This window comes from Ursus arctos, unplaced genomic scaffold (genome assembly GCF_023065955.2).
Source record: "Ursus arctos isolate Adak ecotype North America unplaced genomic scaffold, UrsArc2.0 scaffold_3, whole genome shotgun sequence".
NCBI classification, from domain to species: Eukaryota; Metazoa; Chordata; class Mammalia; order Carnivora; family Ursidae; genus Ursus; species Ursus arctos.
In genome coordinates, this window is record NW_026622985.1 from 45307706 (window position 1) to 45325500 (window position 17795).

General features: G+C 35.7%; 1 protein-coding gene across 1 annotated transcript in view; it reads right to left on the bottom strand.

Annotated features, from left to right (window-relative positions):
- MEOX2 (mesenchyme homeobox 2) overlaps positions 1-17795 on the bottom strand; it is a 71860-nt gene that overhangs the window by 16532 nt on the left and 37533 nt on the right. The window contains exon 2 of the mRNA XM_026506838.4: positions 219-391. Coding sequence (XP_026362623.1) covers positions 219-391 — 173 coding nt within the window. The remainder of the gene's footprint in view (positions 1-218; positions 392-17795) is intronic.

A 17795-nucleotide genomic window follows, 5' to 3' on the forward strand; every position in this document is an offset into this window, starting at 1 on the left:
TGATTCCTTAAACTGAATAAATGTGGTTTCCCTTAAAACACTGCTATCTTATCCTTAATTTTGTCATTTTGCTGGGCCAAAACTTCATCATGGAATGGAACACCTGTCTTCCAAATGGTATGTAAAAACCACAGATCTAGATATTTCAAAAATGGCAAGAGAAGATTCTTGACTCGACGCAATTAAAAATACCATACCACCACAATGTCCAACTTTACCTGTCTTTCAGTGAGATCCAGATTCACTGCTATCTCATATCGCCTCAGTCTGGTCAGATAATTATGATGGGCAAATTCTGCTTCAAGTTCTCTGATTTGCTCTTTGGTAAAAGCTGTCCTTTCCTTCCTGGGTTTGCTATTGACTTCTGACTTGTAATTTCCTTCCTGGGAGTCTGGAAAAAAGAAGAAAAAAAGTAAGAGAGAATTAGATTTACTTCATTCATTCAAATGCATTCAATCACATCATTCATACTAGGAGCATATACTGAGTAATTACTTTTTCAGATACTGTGTTAGACATGGGAAAAATAGAGAGCAAAGACAGTAAGACTGATCTCACAACAAGGTAAGATACACATCTTATTTTTTCAATCTGCTCTCACATGACTCACAGCCTAACTGGCAAAGTGTCTGCTACTCTTTCAAAATATGAGCAAAAAACATAAACGCTCTTCATATGATAAAAAGATAAATGAACCATCTCTGGAAAACAATTTTAAATATAAAATTGTATTTAATAAGTTGTTTAAGTTGTGTGCACATTCTCTCTCTTTCTCTAAAATAAGTAAATACATCTTAAAAAAAAAAAAAGATGAACAACACCTAACAAAAGCTATCCAAATATCAGATCTTATAATGCCATTTAGAAGTAATAATAATTTGGAGCACATTGTTCCATCTTTCTTCCTATGCATTTTTTTTAAAGATTTTATTTATTTATTTGACAGAGATAGAGAGACAGCCAGTGAGAGAGGGAGCACAGGCAGGGGGAGTGGGAGAGGAAGAAGCGGGCTCCCAGAAGAGCATGGAGCCCGATGTGGGGCTCGATCCCAGGACCCTGGGATCACTCCCTGAGCCGAAGGCAGAGGCTTAACGACTGAGCCACCCAGGCGCCCCACTGAGCCACCCAGGCACCCCTCCTCCTATGCATTTAAGACAAAATTAACATATAGTATTTCATGTATCCTTATCATACCCCTGAGATGTAGGTTAGAAGACATTCTTAATATACTGAAGAACAAATGTGTGCCTATAATGGAAAAAAATTCCACATAAACCAATAACAGGTAATCATATCAGGTCCAGTAATTCATGTCGAACTTATCTTCAGGGAAATAGCACCATGATCAAGGTAAGTGGTGTGTTTCTGCTCTCTTAACAATTACTTCAATTCTCTATTTTTCAGCATGTGCACACAAACTGTGATGTCTTTAGCAAGTGGGAGTACAATGAAGTCTTCTATGAGCCCAAATGAGAGAAGCAAGATAGGGAAAATGACGGTTAATCAAAACAAAGTGTGGGACACCTGGGTGGCTCAGTCGGTTAAGCGTCTGACTCTTGATTCCAGCTCAGGTCGTGACCTCAGGGTTGTGAGATCAAGCCCCACATTGGCCTCCACACTGGGCATGGAGCCTGCTTGAGACTATCTCTCTTTCTCTTCCTCTGCCTCTCCCCATCTCTTAAAAAAAAGGTTAGGAAGAACGACATTTTAATTTTTTTAAATTGATAAATGTAATATGGTATACTTAGGAAAGACCTTTTTGGGCAACATGTTTCTTCATCCAATGATGCTTAAATACGTTAAGTAATACATATAGATATATTAGTATTTAATATATATTAATATATATTTACATATATATTATTATATATGTATATATTATATATATTTACATATATATATATAAAAATTAGTGTTCTTTTCTGTCTGGCGGGGAAAGTCTAACTGAAGTCAAGAGGGCCTGCATAATGGGAATCTACTAGACAAGGCACTCTAATGTAAACAGTTTCGTGCTCTTACTAGGTCTCCGTTGGCTGGATGTAAAGTTGTGTAGGTCCAGCAGCAGCTACAGAAAGTCTGTATCAACCTTTTGGTACCCTGGCCATTACTTTTCATCTGAGGGATCACGGGAGGATTCACTGCTGCAGCGGCACAGTCGCCAATTCCTCAGATTTCACTGACCGCGTTGCCAGGCCGGTCACTCAGCCCTGTGCTGACTGGCTCCCCACCTTGGCAGAGCAGGCGGGCTTGATTCAGGGCATAAGTGGTTTGTGATACGTCCCACACGGGCTTTCCCATACACGAAGCCACTAGGACAAGATAAGATCTGTAATAGATGCTGTGTGAGCTCTCAGGCAAGCTGTGCTCACACAATGCCAACTTCCCTGACTCAACGTGGAACCTGCCGTCATCACCCACTTATTTTTTTCAGCTACAGATTTGCCAACCTCTACATCTTTACAGCACTTAGCTATTCTGTGTGAGCAAATCTTCTTGATGATTGATTTTTTTCTTTTAATTTAATGTTTCCATTGGCTGTCCTGGCAGACTGCAAACTCACTCACAGCCTAGAATACTCAGATAAGTGCCTCTCACAGGATCTATATTCTCATGTGAATCAAAAGTATTTTTGCCAGTTTGGAGCCATGCTCAGTCTGAAATCTGCAGATGATTATTCTTTATATGGGGACAGTACCCTTTTCCTTTCTGTAAAACAACTCTGGAAACTGACAGCAAAGCCAGAGCATTTTTTCTCATGAGCAATTCAATTTGAATGATTCATGGTTAACACAGTCGCTTATATAAGCATGAATGAACAAATTCACATTGAGGAAAGCCTATTACTTTATATTTATTTTTTGAATACTTTAACTTTTTCAGTATTCAAAAGTACTTCGAAATCAATAATACATACACACACAAATACACAAGCACACAAAACTTGGGCCAATACTTGTAAGAACGGTCACTTGGAGTGGATCTATATACATGCCCATTGTAACTAGAAATATACAACAGGAGGTTTATATATCCAGTGACTGAATTTAAACAAAACTCTGGCTATAATTCAACATTTAAATCCAAAAGCAATTTACTGAATGCCTGAATTCCAAACCAAAGTAGCTCACAGAGTAAAATCCAGCGACTAAAACAATGTGAACCGTGTACACTTACACTTGCCATAATTGCACATGGAAAGATTAAACTGCACTTAACTTGACAAAGAGTGGGTGTGTGCCTCCTGAATTCATCACCTAAGAGCGAGAAAGCCAACCCAATCGAGGTAGCACCGTCAATTAACTCTGTATACACTTTCATCTGTGTATCTGTGATTCTGTTGTGGTTTTCACCTATGTTGCTCCCACTTTTTCTTTCCTATTGAAAACATGTTCCTTGGAACTACATTTCTGGACTTGTATTTCCTATAACTTGGATTTTTTTTTCTTTTTTCTTTCCCCAACATGTCCTGAAGCCCATCATTTGCTGACCCTAAGGCCTCCACTGCTATCACCTGACTAGTTTTTCTTTGGTGGAAAATGGGTGGGAGACTTGGACAAGGCTTTTGGCAAATTGCACACCAGCTACCACCTGTTTTCCAGCTGTTTCAACTGAGGCAAAAATCCCCGTTTTCTTCAACCTCCCATATCCTATGCCAAATGGTAGGTGTTGAGGGGGGAGTCTGGAAACTGCCTTACTTTCTTCCCTACAACCACAAACAAAATGTCACCATCTGTACAGTGTATTCTAATGTAAAATATTACAATTGTTGTTTCTCGTCTCAGATACTTTAACGCACATGTGGGTGCACTCTCACACTCCCTCGCCGCTTGGAGGAAATGTTGACTTATGTGTTCAGGTAGAGTTGGCAGTCCCAGTTCCCTAACCTTTTGCTCCCTGGGACTATGTTAATGGAAGAAGTCTGCAATACTTCCGTGGAGGATAAAAATTGTCCTCTGAGGATCATTTCTGTCTAGCATTTAGAACTTCTCCACATGTGACTTTTTATTTCCCCTAGTGCAAGAGGATGCCAAAAGATAATAATGTTTTATTGAAGACAAGTAATGTAAGGGCTTGGTCTGTTCACTAGTGGCATAGAATGCTTTTTAGCAAAAGAGAAATATTAAAGTATGATTGAGTATATTTTTTGGCTACCCTGGGTAAGCTTATTAACTTGTTTAAATGAAGAACATAATTTACCTATGTCTGTAAAATATCAAAATGTAAAGGAATGTCTCTATAGCTTAGACTACAATGAATATTTATTCCTTATTCTGACAGAAGAATGAATACTAAGCCATTGTCTATTTTCGTCCTTTGCAACTTCTCATATCAATGTTTTGTAATCTATTCAAAATGATAGATATTCTTTTATTATTAACAAAGCTGCACAAATAGTTGGCATAGGAAGCTAATAATTATCTTTACGTGGACATAGGATTGTGGAAGGAGGCAGGGAAATTTATGGAATAATCCTACTGACGCTAGTATTTTCACATTTAAGTGGGAAATAGCCTACCTTATGGGAAATTTATCCAACTTGCTTCTCCAGCTTCTTAATGAGTAAGAATTTCAGCCTCTCCAGACTTGTTGTTGTTGTTTGTTTTTTTTTTTTTCCAGAATAAACAACCTTCCCCCAGGGGTTCTTAAATCCTCTTGCTGATCCACGATCCACGATCCACTCTCCAGATTTGAGAACCATAGTCATAGTGAGCTACTATTACTAATGAATAAGTCCATTATATATTGAGATGTTACAGGAAAAATGGGATTGAAACCCACTATACTCAATCTAGAATAGGAATTAGTGCTGAAAACATCCACTATTTCTTACACCTTTGATGTGAAAAACATATAGCTATAATAATAGTTTCTCTTTACTAGCAAAGAGAAAGCAAACACAAATTTCAAAGACCATTTTTTAGTTTAGTAATAGTAACAGTAATGGTAATAGTCGTGTTCAACATGCAAAAATCATTCTACGGAGCTTCCTTGCTCATTGCCTCTTTGATTATTAGTCAATAATTCATTTCAATTCCCTACTTTTTCTGCCCATCAATATATGAATCCATTTTTACCTTACAGCCTCTTCTTAGTGGAGTCCCTTTGTTTTTAAAGAATGACACATTAACAATTGATTTTAATTTCATTACCTTGCCTTTCTTGTTTTTTATTTACTACGTAGTTCTTTCTGATGGTGAGAGGATGTCAACCTAATAGTTCTTCCTTTGTGCCAAAATTACAAAGTAAAATACACAAAGAGCTAACATATTTTGATGAAATTAATATTGTGCAATTCCAAATATATTTAATAAAACAGTATTTTTGTTAAAAATTTAAAAAGAGGCAAAGACGCACAAAATGGGAATACAATGCAACTTACTTGAGTCAAATTTAGCAGAGTTTTAGTTCTCATTACCAAGTTCAAAGTATTTAACCAAAAACAAAACCAGCATATGTTTTCTGGGTAAATGTAAACTTCTTCAATCTTTCTACATACTTCTAGGATTAGAAACTGTTACAGATGCCCAGAATTGACTCTTTGCCTCTTGCTATATCACAGAGAGAAAACATAAACTACAGAAATATCATGACCATCTGTCTATCAAAAGAAGACACGCTACATGTTTGAATTGTACCCGCTAGCCAAGGACTTCACAACAATTACCATTTGCACCTCCAATGGAACCCCTTGTGAAGAGCTTTTGACATACAGCATTCCATTCCATTTTCCTGATCCTATTAGCTTAAAGAATGTACCCTTCCTCTGAGATCTCATCAAATGATCTTTGTTTCCTTCTTCCAATGCTTACCACATTCACTATACGGATCCTTTGTTTCCTCAACAAGGATATAAATGTTTGATGCATACTTCTGTTCTCATCTATTCAGTAGTTGGGGGCAAATATAAAGATAATCCTGGCATTCACGTTTACATCCCAATATATGCAGAAGCAATAGACAAGGGCATGAAGAGGATGCAAACTTCCATAGGCAAACCCCCCTCCCATTCGCCTCCTATTCAGCTCTTATGTCAGGAAATGGCTTGGAGTTACATGGTGTTACTGTATCCTTGAGAGTATAAGGAGGGAAAGAAACTCTTTTCAGAAATTAGGGACAATAAGTAACTTGACAGTGCCAGAAGAATTGAGACATTTCTAATGTACAGCTGTCAAAAGGGGAAAAAGGATTTTTATCTCTTATGACTTCGGAAAACACCATACAGTTTTTGCAGTGAAGCATCCAAAAATTCAGCGTCGGTTCTGCTAGCAGCTTGGTAAATTCCTTGGACATGCAACAGGAGAACTTCCATAAAGGTTTTTTCTTTTGTTTTGTTTTTATTCTGGAAGACAAGTCTGCATCTTCTAAGACTGTGAGGGCTTGCATTCATACCGTGGTTCTGAGCCTTTTTTGTCAAGACAGTCACCATAGTGACTCTAACATATTTTTATAGTAGTAACTCTTTTTTTTAAGCGATAACTCTTATAATAAATTATTGAGCTTGTTATTCATCTCCATGTCTACTTTACTTCTCTGAACTCTAGATTCCAGTTAATTTAAAATTTAAAAACGTGCCTTATTCATCTTCATATTTCCAATATTAAGCACCTAGTTCTGAACCTCTGTTGGAATTTTGATTTTCATGCTCTGGTTGTGGATTAGGATTCCAGTGATAATCCTAAGGGGTTCTGTTCTGTTATCAAAATTTAAATAACCTTCAGCTTAAAAAAAGAGAAAGCATCACAGCAATATTGCTTTATATTAACTTTTCAAAGCACTTACACACATCAATTAATAACAGATGGGGACAAGGAACATTACTTACATTTTATATCTATAATGATATCTGTAAACATGTTCAGGTAGAAAAGCACCAAATCAGTGTCACTACTATAAAATTTAAAACTGAGGAGACTGGGGGCTCTGGGCGCCTCAGTCAGTTAAGTATCTGACTCTTGATTTCAGCTCAGGTCATGATCTCAGGGTCCTGACATGGACGCCCGCATAGGGCTCCGATGCTGGGCGGAGCTTACTTAAGATTTTCTCTCTCTCTCTCTCTCTCTCTCTCTCCCCCCTCCACTCCTCCCCCCTCCACCCCTCCCCCCTCCACCCACACCCCACTGTTTGCTGTTTGCACAGGTGCACGCATGCTCTCTTTCTGAAGTAAATAAATAAAATCTTCTAAAAAATGAGGAGACTAAATATTATACAAGTGAAGGAATAGACGGCACACAGATTGTAATTACCACCCTTAGCACTATTGATTGATATGCTGGACTGGATAATTCTTGTTACATTTATAGTCCATGAAATATGAACATATTCAAGACAAAATGGTGGTGACGGCTGGCCGGGGCATCGTAGGATATTTAGGAGCATTCAGGTTTGTACTCACTAGATACCTGTAGCAACCGTCAAGCCCACTTTAGCATTGCCAAATACTATATAGGACTCCAGTTCGATTTAAAATCCAGAGACATAACAACAACAAAAGTCAAGAAAAAGAATAAATACTTTTAGTATAAGTATATCCCAAATATATCATGGAACATACTTATATTAAAACCAACAAAAGTTGATCAGAAATTCAAATTGAAGTGGGCATGATGTATTTATATTGGCTAAATCCTGGCAATCCTGTCCCAGTTATGGCATTCAAAAATGTTTCCAAATATTGCCAAATTCTCCTAAGGGGAAAATCTCTCCCAGTTGAGCCCCACTGCACACAGGTAATACTTGAGACAAGACATCAGTAACACTAAGTTACACAACTCTCTCTAGGAGTGACCAGACTGGTCGAGAAGTCAAGGTGAATTTCTTATGTGTAAGTAATATCCTCTTTACACTATGGCCAATACTTGTCTGATGATAAAAATTGCTCAAAAAGTGTTTTTGTCAATGCTAATTTATCCAAATATATAACTGCAGAATAAGTGTCTCTAACAACTTCAGAGAATTATCCAGACAAAACAGCAAAATGGTGCATATGTAATCGTTAAAGAAATTTTTTTTGCCATTTCCCTAAGCTATCCTTTCAGAGATGTGGTAAGTGTCAATAGATTTCAGAAGAGAGCATTATGTTTCTATAATACACCAAAGCACATTAGAGTTAATACTAATTTAATTTTTCTATTAAATCTATTATTTAATTAATAAATCCGGAACATCTTGACTGAATATGCATGAATTTTAGAATCTGAACAGTCCTTACAAATCATCTATTTGTAAACCTGCTTTATTTATAGATGAGAAAAATAAGACTCAGAGTGACTGAGGGGCTCACTGAAGGTCCCATACTGTCATACAATTTTCTGGCCTCCAGTGTCAGTTATAGAAACAGACATAAATGCATTGTCAGAACTCCCTAAATATCCTTTACATCTTGCATGGCCTTTTCATAAGAACAAAGATTTGAGAAACACCACCATTTAATTGTGATACTGAACATGGCTATGGAAGCTAAAATTCACACAGAACCTTTATTACCCAAGATGCCAAATGCACAGATGTTAAGAGCACAGTCTCTGCCACTTGCTTATTCAATCACTAACCATCGCTTTTTCTCATCTTTAACACAGAATTAAAGTGAAATAGTTAAATTAAGTAAATCATTTGGCACAGTGCCTGCATATTGTGGGCACTCAATAATCAGTTGCAAGTTCTAGCCATTATTAAGGAAGGACCTTAACGCTGCATCCCAGGACCTCAGCAATTGACAATGATAGATTGATAGAATCAGGTTTTAGAAGGTTTTTTTAACTGTAGGAAAATTTCCTCTCTCTAAAATCAATCAATCAATCAATCACTCAGTCTTAAAAGGGGGGGGGGGCACCTGCGTGGCACAAACGTTTAAGCATCTGACTCTTGGTTTCCACTCTGGTCATGATCTTGGGGTTCTGAGATGGAGCTCCTAGTCGGGCTCCACGCTGCACACAGAGTCTGCTTGGGTTTCTCTCTCCTTCTTCCTCTGTCCCTCCCACTCCCAGCTCTGTCTCTCAAATAAATAAATAAATCTTTAAACTGTAGGAAAATCTCATTCTGAAAACAGAACTCAACCTAAAACCTAAGGAATTTAGAATTTACACAGTAACTAACAAACTACTATTTTACACTGAAAATTAATGAATCCCTAAAAATATCTGTGTGTTATTTTTGATTAGTGTACAAATAAAATTAAGCTTAAGGTTTAATTATTTTCCAGTGGAACTGTTGAGGTGACAGCTTACGAGTCCCGCGGGATCAATGTATGGATTTTTGTTTTCTCTGAAAGTTTTTATTTAAAAATTTGATGAAACTTATCTGAAACTGGCAATCCAATAAACTAGAGTCAGGATGTGTGTGTGCGTGTGGGTATTTCTTCTCCTTGAGAGAATTCTAACAGCCATTTATATGGATTTAGAGAGTTTAGGTAGGTAGGAGTCACATTCTGCTTTGATGTTAGAGCATACAAAATGTTTAGCAAACACTATTAGCTGGGTTAAAAAAAAATCAGGTCAGGGCTATTTACTAAATTAATAAATATACTCTCTTAAATACTGTGCACTTATTTGTTTGCTTGGAAATATTGTCTACTAATAATTTTCCTCACATAGAAGGTTTGAGAAGTAAATCACCTAGTTATTTTTTAACATCAGAAATAACCATATCAGAAAATTAATGGCAACTAATTTACAAATTGCTTTTGCCTTAATTTCATAGTAGGAAAAAACTATAAAAATAATAAATATTAAAGTAATAAAATAAAACCAATCATAAAATCCCAACCAACCTGGGGTTCTGGCCCAGGCACCACACAGCAGTTAGCTTCCTTCTGATTGCTGTTGGTGGAGTCAAATGGTCTGTGATCTATTTCTTTATATACATATTCTTTATTTCTTTATTTACCAGCAAGAAGGAAAACAGTCTCAGGGTGACTCATCTGCATTAAAGTCAATTTGTGGTTATTTTTGTAAAGGGATTTTCCCAACTGGAAGAAGTGTAAGAATTTAAAACTTACATTTATGGAACACTATTTAAATTCTTTTCACAAACTGCATTCTGCTCACACTGACTAGGGAACACTTGCTTTCTATTAAATAGATAGATAGGTAATCAGTTCTCTGTGATTAAGTCAACTACTTGTGTGATTTGATAATTTCCCTAAATAATAAAGAATAAGTCTGATGTAAATACGTTCAAGCATAATATGAAAATGAAAAACTTGTGCTGATGGATCTCAAAATGTACACGTCATATTATCCTCTTTCTCCTACTCATTATTACTACTACTTACTACTTATATGTATTTTCAGTTGGGAAAAACTACAATGAAATTTACTTGGAAAAAGTCTGAAACATGAGATCTGAGTACAGGGATCAAATGATAACTGAGAAGGATTTTTGATGATAAAATGTTAAGAACCGCTGGCCTATGCCGTAAAGAATATGTAAGCAAAGGTGGCTGGTGGCAGAGACCAGTGAAGCCCGAAAGGTTGCAAGAGTCTAAAAGATTATGAATAAGAAAGGAAAAGATGAGGTCTCCATTTAGGTCATAAACACTATTCTGAGAGATGGAGGAAGAGGTTGAAGTCAGAGACACTGATTCTAGAGCTATATTTCTTGGACAAAGGAAGGTTTGAATGATACTCAAGTCCAGAATCTGTCTAAAGAGAAGGGCATATTAGGAACTGACAATATTGTTGAACTGTGAGACGCTCAATAATAAAGTGTCATTTACATACCCATTTATGCTATAATCCATCTTTGAACCAAGTGTCTACGGCGTATACTCTATGTGTAGGTGTGGTGTGCTATATATGTACACGGCTAACATGTTGTGTCATGTGCTATCAAATGAACCAACTCAACATAATACCTATCCTAAAGTAGCTTACAATCAAGGTAGGAATAAAGGCTGCTAAATATAAATCCACAAATAATTAAAAGTAGCTATTTGGGGTATAACCTCACCGCAGCTGTTTATTAAAATTTAATATTTGGGGATGTGTAACCTGTGTTTTTGTCAGACATTTTGTGGGAAATATCTGAATAATATCACTATTACAACAGTTCATGGGGAGGTAAATGTAGAAAGATATACATAACTATATTTGCATATGTAACAGATTCTAACCAGCTACCCATGAAGCCTTCCTTTAGTCCCACATATGGTATAAAACATTCTATAAAGTCTTAAGAATTGCTATACAGGAAACTTCTAAAAGACTTTTTTGAAAGTCTTAAATGCAATTATATATTTGATATAGAAACTCAAGAACTTAAGCACAATTATTATCTGTGCATCCATAATATTTTAGAGGATAACTTGAACATATACTAAAAGAATTACACCAGGAAGATAACTTTTACTGAAGTCTAAAAGATAAAAATTATCATGATATCTATCATATTATACTACATGAGAGAAAACCTCTACACCTATTTCTAATCTCTACCAAGACAGTATACAAATTGTATGGAGTTAAGCTAACGAGAGAGTGAAGCTTTCATCTACGTTTGGCAGACAATTCATGGCTTATAATTTTACATCAAATTGAGGCACTCCACCCAAACTCACAATTTAATGATTTTTCTCACACGTCATAGGTCACAGCCTATAGCTTTTGAAATGTTTCAAAAGCTTATGAAGTTTAGATATTAAACAGCATTTAGTATCCCACTACACCATGGAAGGAAAGGGGTTTGAAGTATCAACATTTTTGTTGTATGTAACACCTGTGAGTTAACATCTGTGTTGTGCAGAAGACACGTACGGTTTGCTCCTAAAATGTAATTTTCCAGCACACACACACACACACGCACACACGCACACATACACATACGTGTGCACACATGCACACACACAGATAGCATATCCTTTGCTTATCTTGTAATAATTTTCAATCAGTGGAAAAGATCTTAGTACACATTTTTTAAAGTTTTGCATTGACCAAACAGAATTGTGATCACAATTAAAGCTGTATAAATATAAAGCTGTTATGTACCGCTTAAAACTTTTACATATTTGGAAGGGAAGAATGACTTGGGGGAAAGTAGCAGGAGCTCTGAAGCCAGCCAACCTGAGCTGGAAATCCACTGTTGCTACTTACTAACTGTGTGGTCTTCTGAGCCTGTCTTCTGAAATTCAGATTCCCCATTTACAGAATCCACATGGGATTGTTATGAAGAGGAAAATGAGGGAATTTACAGTGTGTATATCTAAGATGTAGAACCAATGCAATAATATATAGCTATTATTAATAATATTATTAAACTAAAGATGTATCATGAATCAGACTTAATTAACTGAAGTTTTTACTAAATCACATTTATTAGACTTTTAATTTTATATCAATCACTTAACTGTCATTTCACACCTAGCCTTTAGTGAAATACATCTTGATGTGTTTTGTAAAAATGAAATTGATTTTAAAAAGGAGGTGATTATATTTTTTTAGCTCTTTCTACCAATACATATTTTAAAAGGCCCAGCTGTGCTCATAATTTCTTTGGCCAATCAGCAAGGTTTAATTATGTTTCCTTTAAAATAAATAAATGGGTTTTGCAAGTCTGTATGATTTTATTTCTTTCATATTTTCTTTTTACAGCTTTGCTACTAAAAAGTGAAGTCAAAATTAAAGTATACATTTTTTTCTAAGTGTAATTAAATGGCACTATCTTTTATTTTTAAAGTAAGCCAAATATAAAGTGTATGTTTGTATATATGTAAATATATATACATATATATTTACACTCAAAACATTTAAAATATTTTATTTTCTTCAATCACCATTGGTCACATATGCATGTGATCAAATTCATGCACATTTCTGGTACATATTTAAAACATTGTAGATTTTTAAATTTCAGTCATTTGTGCAATATTTGAATCCTCTTTTTGAATGATTTGGAATGAATTACACCCAGCTGTGTACTGGTAGGAAGGAAAAAATGCTCTGGTTTGTACAAGTTGCCACTTTCCATGATGTAAATACTCTCACCTTAGTGAATTTCAAGCCTCTAAGTTAAGGTGAAGTCAATTGGTTCTCAAACTTCCCGAAAATTTTAACAATTGGCTCCCAAGAGTCCCTACTTAAATGTCCCCAGCAGAGCAGTAACACCTTACTATTTCACAAACTAAATTCTGGTATTCTGAAACTATCATAAAATCATGAATAACAATGTCTACAGTAATAAAGTTTTAGAATAGAAAGAAAGATCAACCAGGCTAAGAGTGTATGCTCAGCTAACTTGGAAATGATCTCAAGGACTAGACAATAGTATTTTCAGCAGTATTCTAAAGTTCATCTATAAAACTAACAATTTTCTGATTCATTAATAACCCTTACTGTTGTGTTGATCTGATAATCAATTCACCAAAATGGGTAGATCACAGAGGCTATGCTCATGCCATTGTGGGCAAAAAAAAAGGCTAGGAGTTGCTTTAAATAAGTGATAAAGATATATTTTTAATCTTATGCAACAGAGTAAACCACCGCCAATCACAGATTTTTGGGGTAGCCAGCAATGATCACCACATCTAACTGTTTTGTTGTTTAAATGAAATACTAACTGTGCCAAACCTAAAGCATAGTATAAAATACATCAAGAAGGAAGGGACCACCCTTCAATATCCAAATACTGGAAACTAAAAGTATAGACGTGGTCTCATAGCAGTGAAAAGAAACTCCAAACTTCCCACAACTGCAATAATATTTTCCTTTTAAGATGGAAATTGGGCTTATTTTCTCTTGAAAATTTTTCTACATTGAAATTATTTAAGGCACTTACGTCTTAAGACAAAGAAAAATGTAAAAAAGTGTTTGGAAAAAGACAATAGAGTACCCGAATTGTCGGGACTGTCAGCAAAGAAAAAAGCATTTCTCAGGTGGTCTCTGGACTATTATGCTATTTCAAGTACCACACAACGTAAGGAAAAAATACAAAGCACCTGGTCTCTAGGAAGAAGTTGGCTTACAAATAGTAAACAGAAGGAAAATTACACAGAAACAGAGATAAACCTTGTATTCTGAGGAATGTGTATGAGTAGTTCAGTGTCACACGCATTTAAGGGTGTGCGTGTGTGTATGTACGTGTGGCAGGACTAAAGGGGAAGGCTTCCTATTTTTAAGCTTACACTGAATTACATCAGGGAATCTTACCTATAATGGGTACTTACTATGAAACATTGGAAATGAAAAAAGAATGTGTTTATAATTAAGCTCCATGTTAGTAGCCCCACAATAAATGTTAATTAATCTATACTAAAACACTTAGTTTTCTGGGGATAGCTGTGGAAATAAAAATAGCAACAGGCGTGCATAAAACCTCGGGGCTCAGGGCTCGTCTCTATTCATCAACCCAACAGTTGTAATCCATTTATTCTCAGTTTACTGCCAGCTTCGTAGATTTCTTAAATGGACAAGTGAGATAATACACATAAAAGTGCTTCATAAACTTCCCCATAAATAAATAGTTTAACCAGAGATAAAATTTCTAAAAGCACTTTGAAGTACGTTTTCACGATATAATTAATTTTGTTTTTTTCTCTCCAGACCTCGGATGAAGTGACATTGACTTTCTATCTCTCACATATCTATACATTTACCTCTTTCCACTCTGCAACATACCGTCTCTCAACTGAAGAAGGGGTCATCTTTGCAACATAGGAAAGTTTTGAACTTCAGTTTGATGAAGTATATGAAATTCAGTAAAAATCCATGCTATTAAAGATCTGGGCTACTAGAAATACTGTATTTAAGTGATTATGTTTTAAATGCTTATTATATTACAAACAGATCTCCATGCGCTTAGCTGGCTATCAAGCAATGTCTTATTAAAAGTACTCCGTGGAACTTGAGAAGGTTTTCATAATGAAAACAGAAAGCTCTGTAATTCCTAATTATATTTAATCACCAATTTGAAAAGAGCTCTAGTATTTTTCACTTAAATAAATCACACTGACATAAAATTAATATCCATAGTATGAAAGAATAATCACTTAGTGAATCCATGTTAACCTTTCCTAAGATAATAATTGTTTGAAATAAGTGTTTTCTCTTTATTGCTGGCTCATTATCCTCAAGGTACTGTATAGAATGTTGTTCATATGTCGAAATGTATTTGCCACACTAAACGCAATTTAGCCGCACATTCTGTGTTTATATACATGTGGCTATGCACCAAGAAACAATATAACAAATACATTTATTATATGTTAAACAAGCCATAGCTAAAGCTTATACTTTACCTAATGTTCCTAAATATTGGAAAAAAATTCCTTAATTTAGAGATTTCAACAGTTTTGTAAGAAGAAAGTTTTTAATAGCTTAAGTAAGGTCTTTTCTGATTGTGATTATGCTCTAAAAATATCAACTGAGGTTTCTGTTGAGAAGAAGAAATCGTCATGCAATTCCCACAAACCTATGATACTTAAACATGCATAAAATGAGTGTTGGAAGAACACTGTCAATGCTCATTTTAACCAGTAATCCAGGTTTGCCTCATGAGCCCAGCATAACATTATCTCAGTGAGGTCTCTGTGCTTCCCACATTAAAATGGTAAGACATTTCCAGATATACGGCTCAAAGATATGTTTTAGTAAATTCTATAGCTAAGTTCAACAAGCACTAAAATTCTGCTTGTTATGCAAAAGTCTACTTTGATGGCTTGATTTCTTTGTCTTCTCATATTACACCATTTCCTTTCCTTAGTAATTGTATGCATTAACATAGCAAAATCTCAAGGATCATGATCTAGGTTCTAAAATGTAAAGACAGGAAGCTCAATTTTATGGAACATGAAACTAAAGCTGCTGTGAACAGTTATTATATGCTAGTGGCAATTCTACAAAACGGAAACTTTATAATTGTTTAGGATAGCCAACAACAACAACAACAACAAATCACAAAAAGTTTATTATAGTATGTTTCCTTAAATTGCTAGAACATAATCTCTCATTTTAAAAGATAATCATTTTTTTAAAGATTTTATTCATTTATTCGACAGAGATAAAGACAGCCAGCAAGAGAGGGAACACAAGCAGGGGGAGTGGGAGAGGAAGAAGCAGGCTCACAGCGGAGGAGCCAGATGTGGGGCTTGATCCCATAACGCCGGGATCACGCCCTGAGCCGAAGGCAGATGCTTAACGACTGCGCCACCCAGGCGCCCCTAAAAGATAATCATTTAATAAAACAATAAGATATTTAAAAGTTAATTAACTTTACCTTTTCTAGGATTACCATGTATGCATTAGCTCATCTTTTTATAAAGATATCATTTCAGAACTCTAGTTTACTTTTAGACTCCTCAATTTACAAACCCTGTTTTGGAGAGCTCATAAGACAAACTCAGATAATGGAAACATAATAATCTCAAAAGAATTTCCTTTATTCACTCATTGAAGTGGGAAAATCTGGCCTTCAAAATGCTAAATATTAACATGTTGACCCTATCAGCCTAGTGATATTCCCACAGCATTCAAATTCATCCTTATGACATGTGTTTTTTAAATTACATTAATACGCATTGGAAAACAAACATCAAGAATAAGCAAGCTTTGTCTTTTTTTGTATTTAAAAAGTCTTTAAGATTTAATGTCATATGGACTTCTTTGATTTATTATCAAGAGTAGTATGAATGAAATGTTTACAGATAAAGCATAGCTACTTTAAAAGATGACTTTATTAGCATCATTTCACTGAATAACAAGGCAATTTTGAACATTTAATCATGATATAGGAGAATACCTTCTTTTTCTTGAAAAATATAGCTACACATAAAAAAATGATTCTATGCTGTTGTGGATGGGGGAAAAAACAGGAAAGTGAGGATCACATCACACAGTAAATAAATGACAGATTTCATTTGGAAGCTTTAACATGGCTCTCTTGTTGGAAGCTGTATAATCACTGCTGGGATACAGAGGAAAGGACAGCAAGCCAGAGAAGGGGATCTGGGTCCTTTATTGTTACCATTAAAGTCTTACATAAAACTGTCTCCACATTCCATAAAAATGCCATGGTGCTTCAGGAAAAATACAGACCTGAGACAACAGTTTATTTTGGCTGCAACTAAAGTTCCAGAACTGAAGAGTTACTGCCAGAAATAGGAACCAGCTTTGAGAAATATTTAACTGACCTAGGATGCGGCGAAAGTGCTGCAGCATTAATACCCTAGTGCTTGGAGATCTGAATCAAGGGTCCTTTGTTAAGAACCCTGCAACATAATTAATCATCCAGAGGAAGTAAAGAGCTTTGAGGTTGGAGTCTAGTTACCCAGGGAATTCCCTTTTCCTCTGGCACCCACTTGCCAGTACAGCTATAAAATAGGAGCAGAAATGTCTCACTCTGTAAATGATTAATATAGCTGATTTACATGAAATTAAGTTGTTCACTGGCTAAGCCACAGTTGACCTGGGTTCCAGGGAGGCCCTCCCACAACTCCCTGAATAACCAAAGCAAGTCACCATCTCTGAGCTGCCCCATCTCTGCTCTCCTTACACTTCCCTCTCAAAATGGGGAATTCTCCAAGGGCTGTGCTTCTACGAAGAATTTCCATAACTAAACTGTTCACAATTTTCAAGGTGTCGATTACCATATGAATTCCACTCCACAAATATTTATTGAATACATACAAACACACTGATAATTAATATGTCATGTAACTTCATTAAGGAGATTATAAAAATAGTGTGTGTGTATTGTGTGTGTGTGTGTGTGTGTGTGTGTTTGTGCGCGTGTGTGTATGTGTGTGTTTGGTGCAGATATCAGAAAGAGATTTTTTTTAAAAAAATCTCAAAAATAGTTCAAAACATTAA